General features: G+C 47.1%; 1 protein-coding gene across 4 annotated transcripts; it reads left to right on the top strand.

Annotated features, from left to right (window-relative positions):
* Positions 1–273: 273 nt before the first annotated feature.
* LOC147008013 (uncharacterized) lies at positions 274–9,970 on the top strand. Of its 4 annotated transcripts, XM_085865783.1 has the most exons (6): positions 274–297; positions 509–707; positions 789–851; positions 2,694–2,828; positions 8,782–8,910; positions 9,355–9,970. In XM_085865783.1, the coding sequence occupies exons 1-6, from the start codon at positions 289–291 to the stop codon at positions 9,927–9,929; spliced, it is 1,110 nt and encodes a 369-aa protein (XP_085721909.1). In that variant the 5' UTR covers positions 274–288; the 3' UTR covers positions 9,930–9,970. The 4 variants fall into 4 exon arrangements, with proteins under 4 accessions (XP_085721909.1, XP_085721907.1, XP_085721908.1 ...); XM_085865781.1 differs by lacking the exon at positions 274–297 and having other exon boundaries at positions 398–707; positions 2,766–2,828; XM_085865780.1 differs by lacking the exon at positions 274–297 and having other exon boundaries at positions 400–707.
* The last annotated feature ends 8,287 nt before the right edge of the window (positions 9,971–18,257 follow it).

Below are 18,257 nucleotides of genomic sequence, written 5' to 3'. Positions count from 1 at the left end.
TGCGGTGAAGAAACACGATTGTGTTTGATTTCTATCTTGTGAATGTTAAACGTTGTGCGGTGTATAAACACGATTGTGTTTGATTTATATCTTGTGAATGTTTGACGTGTGGGACAGTGTTTGTCTCTCTGTACAGAGTCCCGCATCGTGAGGACAGAATAATCGTAAATATGAGATTCCAGACTCGGTGCAAAACAAAGCATCGTCCTTGGAAACCGGAAGTGATGTAATAACGACGGTGTTATTTCCACCAAATGACCAGAGGCTGGATCTCCACTTGATATTCTTATGATTCAGGTTTTGGCTTCTGAGTTGTTCTGAATATTAATCTCATCATTTTATGCAGAATTTTAACGGTTTGGTCGTTTTTCTCGTGACAGGATCAATTAATAAGTTTTCCTGGTTGTTTCGTCGGTCACGTGACTGGTGCGGCGCGAATCTGCCGCCGAGAAACCGCGATTCGATGACTTTCGTGATCACGTGGTTTTATTTTGCCGGAATATTTCAGCCTCTCCAGTCACGTGTTCAGTGTCCTCGAGTGAGGACGATGCGCGATGATCCGAGATCTTTGTGTGGAAGATCACAAAGAGATCACCCTGGGATCCACGAACGGCTTCGAGATGGAGGACACACGGTCGATCCGAGAGTCCGTCCCTCACACAGCGGGTCCATGGTCGGTTCACCCGAGGATGAGGAGCCCGGACCCGGTACGTGACGTTCACTCCGGACCGACATCTTGTTCTTCCTGAAAGTTTCGTTTTTATTTAACGGATTTGTTTGTGTTTCAGATCCTGTTGTGAAAGTGAAGGTCGAGTCCGAGTTCGTCGATGATTCGTTCCCTCCGTACGAAGGTTTGAACCACAAACTCATTCTTCATGTTCACACAGTAGTTTATTGTTTATAATGATAATTATAATAACAACAAGGAGGTGTCACCAAATGTTTGTTTCGACCGCCGTTCGACTTTGACCATCAACATTCTGGATAAAGTGTAAATTAATAAAAAATATATTAACAAATACAAACAGAGAACCGGACAGTTTGTAAGAAGTTGTTTATAATGATTTGTAAAGAGAACGTACACACAAGCGGTGTGACGATGTAGAAATCCTTGTGTCACGTACATAAACCTCCTCCTCGTCAGTCACTTGTCACAGGTACGAACAGGTGTCACAGTCATTCTGGGAAACAAGAGAAGAAGAGTCGGCGGGTTCACATGGGTCCAGATAAGGGGGGGAATACGGGGGGGGGAGGGTGGGGTTGGAATGTGCGATGTAAACTGTTTTGAGAGTTGCGAAGGGAGAATGTGTGTGGTGTGAGATTAATTGGTGTGAGTGACGTGTGACAATCAGTGAGCCCTGAAAAGGACGGTTGGTGATTTGTGTTGATTGTTCGTGCGTCCAGAGGGAATGAGGTGGTACGGAGATAGAGGAGAAGGTTTGTGTAAGTCAGTGTGTTTGGACGACGTGACCAGGAACTCTCAGTTGGATCTGTCGTTCTGCCTGGTGTTGGACTTCGCTCACTTGTGCTTGTTCTCCAGACACCTGCCCGTGTGGTCTCTCCATTCCCAGGTGTACTTTTTCCTGGACTCTGGTTCACACTTTCAGAAGCCCCATTCTGCTCTCCAACAGACACGCTCCTCTTCTCATTTTTCCCTTCTCGAAACATCACTTGCACCTCATTTGAACCTCCTCATTCACACACCGTAGACACCCCATTTCCCTCCCTCTTTCCCCCACTGAAGCGACTAGGTTCACGCTGGTCTATCGGCCGCTCCACGTATTCTAGAGGTTGCAATCACCTCGAGCTGTCTCTATCTTTCTTGCTGTTCTAATTTCCTCGGGTGTGTGTCTGATGGTGCCTGATGTGTTAGTGTTATCCGATGGCGCCTGACGTGTTCGTGTAAGTTAAGAATGTGTAAGTTATCTGTATCGGGTGAGCTCCACACTCTGTCCTCTTGTAAATACTTGCATTTCTTTTGCCTCACCCCATGAATCCATGCTGTCGACATTGCTCTTGTATTAAAACCTTTTATTATTGTGCCACATGCCCTTTCCTCGCAATAATTATCAATAAACCTGCTTATATGATAAATGTACCCAGGTCGTTCTGTCTTTTTCCTATTAGGTCAGCCTAGTCCACACACACGTTCTTCTGGAAGTTCTGTACCACGAATTTGCTCTTATTACTGGTGTGTACTTGGCAGCTCCGCTCGGCTGTACCTGCTACAGTCAGTTAACACAAGTACGCATCGAGGGCACGGAACTCACTTGGTGCGGTCAATCCACCATAAACAGAAACACATGAAGTCGTGTAATCCTGCCAGGATTGGTAGTACCGATCAGCGTTCGTGGTTGCTTCGCAACCTGTCTGCACGTGGAGTTATCTGTGCCCGGTGGCTTCAAGAACGGGCATTTGGGAGGGTTTCCCCTCGTCGCGAGCCTCAGACCCCGGATCCACAACAATATTAACAACCAAAGTGGCCTTTGTGGAACACTATGTAGATCTTTCACCATACATTGTTTTTGGCCTTATTTCTTTGTATTGGTAAAGGATAAGTTTGAGTTAACCTGGTTAATTTGAGTAAAGTTATCTGATTCATTTGGGTGTGGTGACGTGTGTGATTGTAACAATATCTTGATTCAGTCATGTTGAAGTAAATTTTATTTTTTAATGATGTGGTTTTTTTTCAGATCATGTTATGAAAGTGAAGATCAAGTCTGAGATCATGGATGAATCGTCCTCTCAAGACAAAGGTTTTTCAGATCATGTTGTGAAAGTGAAGATCAAGTCTGAGATCGTCGATGAATCGTCCTCTCAAGACAAAGGTGGAACCTGATTTTTATCATAAACTAGCGTGGACCGGCTCGCTACGCTCACCTCTCCACATGTCGATGCAGAGACTGACGTCACAGATTTACTGTGTTGTCATGATTTACACCAATCATCATCCAAACATTTATTTTCCACAAATTTATTTGTAACGTTGGTGATATTTATTATATTTACTTGAAATTTAATTTGTGATGAAAGAAGGTCCAATGGTCCAAGTGGTCAAGGGTCTCAGCTGTTTTATCTGTCTGAAGGGTGCAAGGGGTCTAAATGGTGTTAAGGTCTGAGGGGTCTTTTGGGACTTCTGCGTCTTTATGGGTTTCGGGTAGTCAGGGTTATTTGTGTCTTTATGGTCTTCGGGGTCTTCTGGGTCATATTGTTGTGGGGCCGGGTCTCGGTGGCGAGCACGACTGCTAGATGGAGCAGTGGAGTCGGCTCCACCGAACACCCGGAATGTTGGTCATACGTTTCAGATAAATCCGAAAGTACGGGTCCCTTACAGGACCGTGATCGCCAATAATTCGACCGCGTGGAGTAGGGTTAATTGGCAACTTCAATATACCTAAGTATCCACACGGCAAAGCCACCGGGGAATTCACACCCTCGGCAGGCCTCGAGCGGAACGAGCCGTTCCCGTGCTTGAACCGTGCGTAACCTGAGTGGATGGTTACCGAAGCCCGTCGGTCCAAATGTACAACTATGGCAACGGCCTTCCGAATTCCCGTTCGCAGCGCGGCAAACCAATGATAGAAAGGACAAGGACGAGCTGGGACATTCAACAAAAGGGGAATTTATTTACAATGATCGGGGAGGGGAAGAATTATCTTCTTCTTATCGGGGAGGGGAAGAAGAAAAGAAGAAACAAAGAGCAGAATTATCCCGACTTTAAGAAATGCAATGTACAATGAGCAAAGAAAGCACTTACACAGCTGTTACTTATAGACGGGGCCCAAGGACACACACACGCACACACAAATGCCCAGAAAGAGGTGGACCTCGTCAGCTCGGAGGGAAGACGGGCTGAGGGAAGAGAAGCGAGCTTGGTCCTGTCCACCTCGTGTGGTTCTCGACGATCTTGGGGTAACGGGACTCAAACCCGCAACACGAGGCCGCTCCAAGCACCAGGTACGGAGGGTAGCATCGGGCGTTGCATACTCTTCCGGCTCGCATGCAGGCGACACGAGATGATCTCTCGAGTCGAGATGGTCGACCGCCCGCATCAATGCGCCAGATGAGATGCCTCGGACCCACGCGATGCAGTCAGCCGCAGACCCTGACAGAGACGCGCACTCGAGCAGACTGGACGCAATCTCTTTTCGCTGGTCCCGACAACCACACTCTTCCTCTTCAGGAGGGAGGGGCTTCTTCTCCGAGCCACTCGCCTCCTGATTGGTTGGACCCATCGTGCGATTCCCTGGCGGTCTTCCATTGGACAGGCCCATGGTCGGCGGGGCAGCTCCCACCCTTCTGGGTGGAATCCCGATCAGAGGCGTTTGTTGCTCCGCCTCCCTCCTCACCTCCGGCCACGTGCGAAATGGCGATGGTGTTGAGTGGGAGACGGGACGGGTGAGACGCCCGCTCCTTGCAGATTGGCCAAAGAGGGACGCCATGCCACGCCCGCGCTCACTCGTCGGCGAGCACGCGAAGAATGCCGCGAGCAGAGTGTTGTTGTTGTGAGTGATGTAAAAATCCTATCTATAAAATAATCCAGAGCGCACATACACTTAATTCCCATTAGACATAGGGGACGGGACCCTAACTAGAAACACGAACTTTCCGATATAACTGATCTGTCGGACCTGGCTGTTGTGTGCAGTGAGCTTCCGAATTTGTAACACTACCCACTCCCCTTTTTACAGACTCGTCCCGAGTCGTCAAATTTTCGTGTGACTAGCATGTGTAAGTTTTTCCCCAGTACGATTTACCTACGGATCCCTGAGTGCGACATTTTTTCATGCATGTCCCAAAAATAAATAACCAAGTGCGCTGCGTAACTAAACTAACAGACTCATACAGATGACTTAACTAAAATTGCCGGCGCGAAGACGAACAACAGGTGGGTTAAACTTATTTGCAATCTTAACTAATATTTACACTAACCATGGCCCAGGACCTGTCATCTATGGGGAAAAAAGGCACGGCAAAGTTAACAGTTTGTGTGGGTGAGTGCACAGCCGCTGAAGGTCAGTCGTCCTCAGGGCCTGCTCAAAAGGTCCCCCTTGTGTGTTCCTTTCAGTGACCCTTCTTCTTTATTCCTTTCATACCCCAGCTGCTGGAGGCAACTCACCCTAACACGGCAGGCCATGCGCCGTCCCACAGGCCATTTGAAGTGGCCTTTATGCAGAAGAGGTGGCCTCTCGAGTTTATGCAGAAGAGGTGGCCTCTTCGGAGTGCACAGGAGCTCAATGCAGTCTCTGGCTCATGGAAATGGATGGATGCAAAAACAAATGAACTGCTCAAATGCAGTCCCTGTGTACAGCTGCCTGCAGGGCAGTCTTGGCAAATGCTTGCTGGATGGTCCTGGCACATGGATGGATGGTGACACACAGGGGCAACGCAAACAAGGGTAGCAGGCATGGGGTCATGGCAAAGGCAGGCAACGAGGCACGGCAAATGCGGACCAGGCGATGTAGCACAACACAGGCGGGCATATGAAGCTGGCCGGCCTCCGGTATGGTCCGTGTGGGTCTGGAGTGAGTGCGGTGGTGCCGGCCACTCCGAAGGTGGGCTCGGACCTACCCTACTGCCTCCCCCCAACCTATCGCCTTTGCCTGTCTTTGTCCATACCCACTCCCTTAATTTGCAACAACAAAACAACCAAATTTAGCTCCTTTTTATTTTATTATTATTATTTTTATTTATTTTTCTATAATTTATTGTCCCTAACCCTCCTACTGTCTTTGTCCGGCAAACCTATCCTGTCAACCGAGCCCACTTCCAACCCCTAAAATCCTTTTTGGAGGGGAATAAGGGAGAAACCAGCGTCATGTCTGGAAGCCCAACGAAGCCTCAGAATAGCCTCCTCCCCCCAATCATTCATTCACACCATGCATTCCACATTCACTCCACTCACACACTCGGGCCCGCTGACCCACATTCACTCATGTTTCGTTCTCTTCATCTATTTTTTTAATTTTATTTTGTAATTCACATCACACTCTATCAACTACGTCCCCTAAATTAGCTCGTGCCCCTCGTCATCCCTTACTGTAATGCATGTTCCTTTTAACTCTACCGTGAAGCTACGTCCCCACTACACGTTCCATGTCCGTCCGTGTCTCCCAAAATCCATTTCTAAATCTAACCTAACATTCCCTCTAACTCGTTCCATGGGCCCCATGAGGAACTGTTCCTGCCCCATGAGGCCGATCTTTCTATCGCTAAACCCTTTCCACCAACTAGTGCTCCTTTGCCCGGGTGAGGATGTTTGCCACATCCTGGCCGGGGTTCGGGTACTCGTGCAAGGCCCAGCCATCTTTGCGTCGCCAGGGCGGCGGTTTTCGACTAGCACGTCCCATCCATTCGGGCGATAATTGAAAGCATATCGTCGCCCCGTCGATTGCAACAACCGCTCGCTTTCGCGGTGTTCCCCATGCGAAGCACCGTGCGCCACTCACCCGCATTTCGTGCTGCGAGATCCCCGGTGACGTCTCTCGTACACGCAACCTGCGTGGCTTGCCGTGCAGGCCCGCGCGAGTGTGTCGTCCCGGGGACTTGCTCCGCGCGTTCCGCGAACAGAACACGTGGCGTGCAGCACGTGATACCCCGCACACGCGCTCGCATGAGGACCCGTGCTTTCCGAATTCACACAACCTTCCTTTTAACCGTGCACGTGCCGGTTTCGTACCATGCACGAGACGTTTCAGCACCGGTTTCCGATCGCGCAAACGTGCGTGCTTGGGCCGTTCGCAAAACACGGAACGGACCTTGCACGCAGCGTCCCGCGGAGCCGGCACGGTCACCAAAACAACTTTGTGCGACCTCCCAGGCTCGCCATTCCCATCTCCTGTCTGGATCGGTCCGTGTGCCATTTCCCCACATGCACTCGCGCATGCCATGACACTCACACCACTCGCACACTCCCACACACACTCTGGGACAATCACGCTGGGGGCTTGGGTAAGTTCAAGGGATCCCGAGGCCTCTGCTCCTCCCAAACTCGGCATGTCCCCTTCCGTACCATGCACCCGCTCGACCTCGCACGGCCCCACCGGACTCACCTGGTCGCAGTCCACTTCGAGGGAGCATACCGTCTCCCCCTGTTCCTGAGGAAGGTGAATCTGACCCTCACATTGGGTCTCAACACATTCCCCAAGCTCAACCTTCATGTCCCCTCCCAACTCGACGTGTGTGTGCTCCGCTTTAATTTCATCGACCTGTATCTCTGTTATTATCTCCGTCATCCCCTGTTCGAGTTTACCGGTCTTTCCCCCAATTATCGTGACGTCGCTCGTCCCTCTACCTTGCCCGTCTCCATTGCGGAGACGTCATTGCCCCAATCCCGTCATCCGGTGAGCTGCCCTGCGAATGGAAGCTGCGCAGGAGGTTCTCCCACGGAATGGATTTTCACTTTTTTTTGCGTTTTTGTGTTTTGCGTAATGAAGGGTTTTACGGTGGCCGGAGTGCAAATCCTGCCACCAACCTCCTAATAAAAAGTAATCCAATTGCAGGAGGACGTCCGCAGACACAGTTGGGCACTAGATATGGATGGCCGTTGGCTCAAAAGGAGCTCCTCCGCCCTTTGACAGGTTTTGTTTTTAATCCTGCTGGGTGACCATATCCAAACACCCTCCTCACCAAAAAACCTGGTGGGGGAGACGGTTTAGTCGCCAACAACCCGACCATGGAACAGGTTAGTACAGGTTTACATGGTACCAGTAGCAGGTCACAGATCTAACCTGACCTTGTCACAGAAAGAAATTGAGAAGGGAATAACACAGGAACTGGGGTTACGAGTTGGGAAAGTGGAGAAAGAGGAAGAGCTCCGAATGGAGGACAGACTGGGAGAATTCGAGACGGAATTGGAAGCTCAAATGCCCAATTTTGGGATATGGAAAAAAAAACGGCAGAAGGATTGGAGTCAAAGAGGAAAGAAATATTGGGAAAAATAGAAGAGGGTCAAATCCAGGCGGTCAGAATGTGAGAAGAGATGGAAGAAGAAATTGGGTCCACAAATAAAACAATTGACCAAGTAAATGAGGACATGGAGGCCACAAAGCAATGGCAGAAAGAGGAAATGAGATTTTGTAAGTGCCAGAGTGGTGGTTTGATTGAAGAGGTGCAAAACCTGGTGGCCCCTGTCGCAGAACAAGAGCAGCCATAAATTGATAGAGGCCTATGGGAGCCGCAATTGAATGGGGGCAGAGTGGATGAGATGTTACAGGAGCGGCTCAACATTGTGGACTGCAACATTGAGGTGAAGGTTGCTTGGGTCCAACAGAATCTGCGAGAAGAAGTGAGTCGGTCCATTAGGGAGATGCAGGACGAGATTAAAATGACTCAGGGGACCCCCACCTCAAATTACATTGATGAATCAAAGGCTCCCAAGTCAAATCCAACATTGGGCGGGGGCTCCCTTGGTCCTGAGCTGGAATTGGATATCGAAGGATCGGGGAGAAGAGTTTTAAAAACAGTGTCATCCACTTAGTACATTTTGATGGGTCACGGAGTCGAGAGGCTTTCCTGACGCAATTTGAATGCGTGTCTCAGCTCAATGGTTGGGGGGAACGAGAGCACGTGGGAAATCTGGTGGCCACACTGTGGTGCCCAGCCACCGACGTTTAAAACGTGGTCCCAGAGGATACATGGACAAGCCGCCGGAGTGCGGAACGGGATTCGAACCTGGCCACCTCCAGGACGATTTGTTTGTTCGGGTGCACACTGTACACAGTGTACACGTGTGTAAGTGTGTGCGTGTGAAAGTTCACGTTTCATTCTTCACTCTTGCAGGTACACGAAAGCCACTCCAGTCCTTTGATTCACAAATGTTAATCCCAGAGGCTCCAGCAAGTTCTGGATCTGTATCATCTCGTGAGGTACACAGAGACGAACAAGAGCCAGGTGTAAACAAGGGGACAGGTATGTAACTGCGGATACCTAATGGTTGTTTTTTTTTGTTAATGTGCTTTTTCATGTTTCACATTTTAACTTTGTTAGTTGTAATAGTGTTACGGTTTTGGAAATGTACTCCGGGGGAGAACATTCATGTACATGGACGATTCCCCAGAATTAGTTATTTCTTAGTTTGTGTGTACATAGATCCTTGCCCTGTGGCCAGCGGTTTGAGTGATGGTTCAAAAAAAATTGCACAAACACCACACAAAACAAGTCCTGGCGAGGGTCTGTGATCTCTGATTGCTCTTGTTGTTTTGTTTTACCATGATCATGTCCCCCATTTTTTTTTTCTTTTAAATCTATCGTGTCCCCCACATTGAAATAACCTGACACTGATGGTATCCCACAATTCTTTGCAGTAACCACATCATGACCTAATTAGTTATGGCGGTTCCTTTTTCTTTGCAGAGAAACAAATGAAAAACGTTTTTTTGACGAACTCTGCACAGTTCTTCAACGAAGATCATTTCAATCATCATTCCAACCAACGGGAGAACAACAAACGAACTCACACTGGGGAGAAACCTCACACGTGTTCTGTGTGTTTGAAGGATTTTAGTCGGTTATCAAACTTGAAAACACACAAACAAACTCACACTGGGGAGAAACCGTACGAGTGTTCTGTGTGTTCGAAGGTTTTTAGTCGGTTATCAACCTTGAAAAGACACAAACAAACTCACACTGGGGAGAAACCTCACACGTGTTCTGTGTGTTCTAAGGATTTTAGTCAATTATCAACCTTGAAAAGACACAAACAAACTCACACTGGGGAGAAACCGTACGAGTGTTCTGTGTGTTCGAAGGTTTTTCGTCGGTTATCACACTTGAATAACCACACACGAACTCACACTAGGGAGAAACCTTACACGTGCTCTGTGTATTCTAAGGATTTTAGTCAGTTATCAACCTTGAATATCCACACACGAACTCACACTGGGGAGAAACCATCAAGTGTTCTGTGTTTTGTAAGTTTTTTTTCGTGAGTTGTCATGCTTGAATAAACAGAAACAAACACTGGTGAGAAGAGTTTTGTTGTGGATACCCCCGCCCCCCCCCCTTTGACTGATTCCGAGCGATGTATTAAGCAAACTAGTGAGGAGAATGCAAGCAGGCAGAAACACAGCCCTGGCATATACCTTCTTGGCATGACTCCTCTGAGTGTTTGCGGTAACCCCTTTGAAGCAGCTGAGGTCCTCCAGCCTCTTGGGGAAAGCAAAATGACTGCAACAAAAATATGCCGAACAATGACAATTAGTCAGAGAAAATGACTGATGGGACACAGACACCTGGTCGGCTGAGGCCTAAGTCTGTGCGGCTTCACAGAGCAGCCGGAATGTGTGCTGGAAAGGATAATGACTGCACTTTCTCCAGCGAGGAAGAGAATCCCTGCCTCACGAGAGGACAGAGCGCCACACCAAAGCTAAAAAGGTGTCGCCTGTTCCACAACCAAGAACGACGAGGTTCCAGCCAAATCGGAGAAAAATATATGAACAGAGCTGGAGCTCAGAGGAGAAGGAAATCATCCTCCACTGCAAAGTTTATTTCACACACGAAGCAAGGGGGACAATCAGTGGAGAAGAAAGATTCATGAACCAATTAAACCAAACAAAGCTGTCAGCCAAGGCCGAAGGTATTCCATGACCGAAATTCAATTCAACAGCATCAAGGAGGCAAAGACACTTCACCCAGGAAAGTATAAAGGAAATAACTAATAAAGCAAGATAACAAGCAATGGAAAACATAAATCGGATGACCCAAGGAGAGAGAATCAGCATAAAAATGAAATACTGGACAAAGAAGGAAAAATGGACCTTGGTATTGGCAATGGAATATTCCAAACGAAAAGGTGTGAGAAAAGGAAGTGTGTTATTACACCGAATAAGTGTGAACACCGAGGAACAGATATTCTGAAGACTATGCCCTGATGAAGTTAATTTTAAAAGGACAACCCGAAACTCACAAAATAACAAGATCGTCCAAGGGAAAATATTGTTGCAGATCTGGAAACGATCTGCATTCAACATACAGGTCCCAAACGTCAGTTATCCCATAAAGTACATGTGAGACAGGTCCCTTCCATTTGTCTAATGGGAGAATCAAAAACGTGCGTTGCGACTTCTTTTTTCACTTAGGTTATTAAACTTTTACATCCAACGAATAAACCAACAACCATTCAATTCCCCATCACGATCCACCATCAACCTGCTCCGAAACGAGCGCTTCGCTCGACCAACCCGAAAGCCTATTGAGGTGCATCCCTCTGAGGCGGAATCTCGAGGATGTTCGAGGCAGTTTCATCACCACCACCTTTCTCTAACACGTGTGGAGTGGGCGGGCTTCCCAGTCTGGCGGAAACCCCGCCCAGAAAGGGCGGACCCATGGAAGCCCCGTCCAATTGGGGCGAACAGTGACGTCAGTTTCACCAAGGCCCCTCCCCGCTGAGGGAGGTCCATAAAAGTTGCGACGCTATCCTCAGAGTGCAGTCGAGAGTTTTCACGGTGATTGAGAGGAGCGGTCCAGCTTGTTCACGTTTGCTGAAGAACCAGTTTGTTCACAGGTGGCTGTTTGAGGAGTTATTGGCTGGATTTGACCCCGACTATTCGCCACGCGAGCTCTGCCACGAGTCCCACACGTGCGACTGGGACCAAGCCGACGACCTTTGGCAGGTGCTGCACGATAGAGCACGCTTTCTCCGACGGTCAGGTACCCATCCGGACTCTGACCCCCAGCTCGTCTCTCTCTCATCGGCTGGAGGGTCCAATAAAGAACTGTAGGTTTCTTTTCGTGTGTGTGTGTGTGTGTGTGTGTGTGTGTGTGTGTGTGTGTGTGTGTGTGTGTGTGTGTGTGTCTGCGTGTGGGCCCGTCTTTAAGTAGAACTGTGTAAGTGCTTGAATCCTTGTAAATATTCCTTGCATATTCGCGTTACGTCTTGCCTGTGTCTTTTTACTGTTAATAAAGCTTTGTTAGAAATGTTCCCAGTCCGTTTCTGTTCCTTCTTACATTGGTCGAGCATGGTCCGGGTCTGAGTATAAGCGGGGTGTCATCCCCGGTAATCGGTATATCGTGAGCCCCAACCAGGGCCGGATTAAGGTCTTCGTAGGCCAAGGCCCTTGAGATTTAGTCGGCCAAATTCAAGAGTGACGATTTTGTCACTTTTTTTTGAACCACGATTTTGAACATGAAATTTAATCGGAACAGACTGCGATAAATGGCGATTTGTCCGACTTTCAAATATACAAGTGCCTGTGAAATCCAATTCGGCTTCGAAATTGAGAAACAAACGAAACAGAAAACAAATTCGGAAGAATGTATGTATATTCAATTTCCACCCTGCTGAAACACCTTCTTTCGTGCCTTTTGGTTGGCAAACGACGCGATCACTTCGGAGAAATCGAATTGCTTCATCAGCTCAGATTCAACACAGAGCAGAGCGAGCGTGGACACGCGCACCTGTCCCACCGTCGACCGAAGACAATTTTTCACGCGCTTTAGTCCGCTGAAGGAGCGTTCACCCTCGCAGCTCGGAGCAAACATCGAACAATATATTCGGAGGGCAACAAAAATATTGGGGAATGTCTGAGTCGAATTGTTGTGAATAATGTACTTGAGCATGTCCGATGCATCGATGAACTTGGAGTATTTCGAGCAAAGTTCTATTTCCTGAACTATGTCCATTTCAACGTCAGCAGTGTACGCTGAAACCAGTTTCTCCGCTCTGCGAGAGAGTGTATCATGGTCGAGGCTGTTGGCCGTGGGGATGAATCCAAACAAATCCGTGATTTTCTGATAGCTCTCTCTTCTCCTATGGATTTCTGTCAGAAGGCGATCGAGTATGGAGAAGTACGTCTCAAGTCTGAACTTCTCCCTGCCAGATTTTGGGGTTTCTTCTTCCTCGTCATTTTCATCGAAGACCTTCTTTCGCCTCTTAACCCGACAATTATCATCAGCGTAAATGATGGACTCAACCATCTTTTTTTTGCGCGGTCCTGAAATGCATCAAATCTTTCATCATTTCGAAGCGACTCTATGTATTCATGGAGGGCATCATAATGCTGGTTAACCGCTCCGACATCTATTCCAGGTTGTTGGAGACATCTGTTTACTCGATCAATGTTGCCAAGTAGATCAGACCAGACAGCGCACATGATTGCTGTTTGGGTCAGTTCCATCTTCTCAGCCAATGTTTTGGCTTCCAGTCTCACCGATGGAGTGTCTTTAGGGCGCTCGGCTGTCTTCATTAGCGCCTTCTTTATGTCCTTGTAGCTTGTGGAAAACGCTTTACAAGCGTCCGCGCGAGCTGACCACCTTGTACCAGACTCGGACAAACATTTGAGTTTGATGGCACGTTCATCGAGTGACTTATTTAAAATGGCCCATCTTTGGGGAGATGCTGACATGAAGTTAGACACGGCTTGAATAAGTCCAAAGTATTTGACGGCTTCCAAGCAGCTATCTGCGGCAGTGACTCCTACCAGATTCAAACTGTGCGCAGCACATGGTACCCACTAAGCCAATGGATTAATTTTACAGACTCTTGCTTGTACGCCTGAATAGACACCGGGCATGTTGCTTGCATTGTCATATGACTGCCCTCGACAATCCATGAGATCAATCCCATTGGCTTCCAGTACCTCTTGCAATTTTCCAAACAGATATTCACCATCGTGATGCTCAATGACGACGTACTGTAGAAACCTTTTGACGGCGCTACCATCTTGCATCACATATCGAAATATTACCGTCAACTGATCGATATGCGAAACGTCTGGCGTCGAATCGATGGAAACACCACAATATTTAGCATCTTTTATTTCTCGCACGATGGTAGATTAAACTTTTTCGGCCAGTAGTAGGGTAAACTCGTCACATATTGTTGATGACAGGTACGATACACTTCCCTTTCCCTTGTTCCCATACACTTCAAGATGCTGGGCGAGAAATGAATCGAATTTTGAGACTGAGTTCAAGACAACCAAGATAGTTTCCATTGTTAGCACAACCCAGCTGCTCAGTCGTGCCCCGGAAAGGAAGCCCTCTTTCGGCGAGGAACGATATTACAGCGACAATTCGCTTCAGGACATTAGTCCAGTAAGCTTCCTCGTGGAGGTACCGCTGTTCAAATGATGTGTGAATCCTGTCTGTCACCTTCATTTCGAGCGACTTTTTGATTGCGAGACTATGGGCAGTCCCACGCTCGTGCGACGCTGGACGGGCAGAGGCATTCCTCCAATCATTGAATCCGATTCGAAAATTACTGTGATGGACTTCGTGATCATCGCCGTCTGGACATAGGAGTTTGCACACGTAGCAGTAAAGTTTACCGTTTCATGGAGAAAACAGCATCCAGTCCCTGTTCACCGTTTCCCCGTTTGTGAGTTTCCGCTGAAAGTGTTCGCGCCAAAAATACCGTGTTTTATCTGGATACACTCTGGCCGTATACGAAAAATCTGCGTTCCTATCTTGGCAGGGAGGATTCTGGATGAAATTATCCACGAGTTCTGTGGAAAGAGTCCATTCAGCAGGATCAGGATTGAAACTACGAGCCGCAGCACTGGCTGCAGTTGTTCCAATGCTTCTCTCGTTGCTTGATGCGACGGTATTGGTATCATCAGCTTTCGAAATGTGATGCAGTGCGAGATTACTTGATCCCTCGACATCGACATCAGAAGACTCTGCACGCGCACATTCCGTTTGGTCATCTCGACTCTGGTGAGGTGAAAAAAATTTCAACATGGATCCATACAGTCTTTTTAACCTCCGCCATCGAAGATCGGAGGGAACTGTTTTCACCCCTTTCTGTTTGTTTGTTTGTGAACAGTATTACGGAAAAACTCCTTGACGGATTTCGACGAAACTTGGTGGGGGGATTAGGTATGGTCCAAGGATCATGCCATTAGATTTTGGACTTGGTCCAAAATCCAATATGGCCGCTATGGCGGCCATTTTGAAAAAATATTTGAATTTTTTTTTTTGCATTTCTACATGTTTTAAGTGATTGCCAATCCCCCCCAAAAAAATTGTTGGAGAAAAGAGAATTTTTGAAACTTTTTTTCAACAAAATTTCGATTTTTTTTTTTGCATTTCTTCATGTTATGAGTGATTTCCAACAAAAAACATGCCAAAATTATAATTGCAGCTGATTTTGGAACTTCAGGTGGATATACCCACGTAAAATCAATTTCTGTCTCAAGGAATCTGGTTATGACGAATGAATTGAGCATGTAAAAGTTAAAAGTAAAAGGGAAAGTTGCAAACTATAACTCTGTGAGCACTGTTGACGTCAAATTGAATGAATAGGAGATCAGGTTCACTTGAGTGACCTAGCAGTATTGGCGGCGGAGGTTTTGCACTCCACCGAGTGCTCCCCCTCTAGTTGTTTCTGTTTCACGCCTCTTCTTTTTGTCGCGTTTGCAAGTACCACTTTTGTGGTGCCGAATATATCTGTCGGCTATAGTCAAGAATAAAAAACGACAAATAAGAGCAAAACAAAGAACTGCAAGCGTCAGGATGCTCGATAACTCACAGGAAAGTAAGAGGGTGCCATGTATTTTCATACTCAGCGTGAACGTCACTCCACCCATCAGCCAGACGATAGCGGCGACGCCTGTGATTGGCTGATTGTGATGTGATCACATGGTTCCCACGCTCGCTGTCGACGATCACTGTCCAGCAGCGTGCCAGCCGCCTTCCCTCACGGTGTGTACAGCCTTCCTGCACATGTTCAGTCACATAATTAAGACAGAAAAAAAAAAACCTCGAAATTTTCGTAGGCCAAATATTTTTAGTAGGCCGAGGCCCGGGCCTCATGGGCCGAGAAGTTAATCCGGCCCTGGCCACGACGTCCTGAGCTGAGCTCGACTGCAATGGGCCGGAAAGGTCAATGGCAAAGCGGTAGTCGGTAGTGTGAATTTACCGCTGCCGGGAGAGTAAATCCGGTTCGACCAGGCGTTCTGAGGGCGTGGATCCCCGGTAGACCAGATTGTGTGGATAATTAGGTACTTTGGCTCCAGACAAATAACCCTACGCCACGCGATCGAGATATTGGCGACCACGGTCGGTTCTGAGACCCGGGGCGCACAGAATTATCTGGAGCAACAGCCTCCAATTCCAGGGAGTCTGGTGGAGACGACGTAATTTTTCCCACCAAACGGTCGTTCTTGCCACCGACCCCCGGTCCACAACAATATTCACAAAGGAGGAACTAAGAGTTAGAGATGAACAAACTGACGAGGCAATAAGAAATGACCGGTCACCTATAAATGGCGACCGACCACCAATACCACAATGGAATGATGAGATATGTTTGGGATGGGATTCCCAGAGTACAAACTCCCAAAGAAAAGGAACAACCAACAGAACTCACCGACGTTACACAGCAAAGAGAACAAGAGAGGAAAGCAGAAACAGATGAGATTTCAAATTTAACCACAACAACAGATGCACAAAGTGGGGAACAGGTTGTAGAATTGAATGAAGAAACAAAACTGAAAACTCCACAACAGGACCAGAGAATGCCAGGAGGAAATGTTGCAGCAGCACCTATAGAGAAAGATCTACTCGAAGTTATTAAGGCCTAAGTCACATTTGCCACGGCGGCCGTGGGGTCTCCAAAATCTACGGCCACTAGCAATTATAGGACGGCCGCAGTATTTCCACAGTCACACAATGTAGCAGTCACATATGTTTTTTTTTTCGGGCAGCCGCACGACGTATTTAGAAATTGTGGAGACCGAAAACGTGGGGTTGCTTTGATTTGATTTGATGGTACGGTCTTTGATTTGATGTCGCACGGTGACCTTAGGGCGTTCCTGCGGCGGCCATAGAATTTTCAAGGCAGATGCAAGGTGCCCGCAAGGCGACCGCAGGGGGACTCAGGGGGGCCCGAAGGCGAACGTGTGGCCAGACGGACGGTAACGAGTGGGTTCTTTTTTATTATTTTTTTTTTACCAGTTTTTTTTTTCGGCTTGTCGAATTGCGACGGCGAACGTGGAAATGAAAAAAGTTATAACTCCGCGTTATAATTCCACGGCCTGTAAAATATAGCCAAACGCCATCGGGCCACCCTGAGGTCACCGCAGAAACTCTGCGGCCGCCGCACGTTTCTGTCAATTCAGAGGGCGTACGGCCGCCGTATCCTCACAGTAGAGCAAATGTGACTTCGGCCGAACTCAGATCAAATCACATGTTTACAAACAAAACAAGTAAGAACAACAAATACAGATCACAATGAGGAAGAGAAAAATGGACAACAGAGTGAAGAAGAGGAAGAGGAGGTTGACAATGAACAGCATAGACTGGAAGATGAACTGGCTCATAAAATAGAGGAAATCAAACTCATGTCACCCAGACAGAGACCGCGTCTCCACCGAATAAACAACAATAAACAGTTGTACACTGATTGATATCAGGTAAAACAAGTTCATTTTGTTTTCATTCACCTTTGTTTTGTTTATTAAATTGTATTTTTAATTTATCAATGATTCTTGTATACTTGTGATTTGTAAATGATTATTGTATGGAAACACGAGTGGTCTCTAAACTTAGAAGGTGGGAACAACCTACCAATAAAAATTAGGTGGGAATAACGAACACGAAACAGGTGGGAATGACGAACACTAAACAGGTGGGAATAACGAACACTAAACAGGTGGGAATGACGAACACTAACCAGGTGGGAATAACGAACACTAAACAGGTGAGAATAACGAACACTAAACAGGTGGGAATGACGAACACTAACCAGGTGGGAATAACGAACACTAAACAGGTGGGAATAACGAACACTAAAGAGGTGGGAATGACGAACACGAAACAGGTGGGAATGACGAACACTAAACAGTTGGGAATAACCAACACTAAACATGTGGGAATAACGAAGACTAAACATGTGGGAATAACGAAGACTAAACATGTGGGAATAACGAAGACTAAACATGTGGGAATAACCAACACTAAACAGGATAACAATAGCTCGTATTTTCCTCTTCGAGACGTTTTTATCACGTTTTTTCATCCAATCCCTGTTCTCATCCAGAAATGAATGTTTTCCATCAAATGACGGGTATTTTAGCTTTTTCTCAACAAAACTAAATCTTTGACACATTCAAGAAATTTTCAACAACAAATCTCGTGCTGAATAAATATTAATTCCAGAACAATCCACATCGTGATGTCCAAGTCCATCCACAGGTTTTTCAAATATCGCGATATTTCTCATTGGTGAAGAATCAATTAAAAAATTAAATAACTCTCGTTTCCGGTTCCGGGTTCGGATCGTCACCAAATTTGAATCAATTCGTTCTTGTCACACA

The sequence above is a fragment of the Eptatretus burgeri genome, chromosome 22 (genome assembly GCF_056783735.1).
Source record: "Eptatretus burgeri isolate ZD-2024b chromosome 22, Ebu_testis_v1, whole genome shotgun sequence".
Classification (NCBI taxonomy): domain Eukaryota; kingdom Metazoa; phylum Chordata; class Myxini; order Myxiniformes; family Myxinidae; genus Eptatretus; species Eptatretus burgeri.
This window is presented reverse-complemented; position numbering and strand designations above follow the sequence as displayed.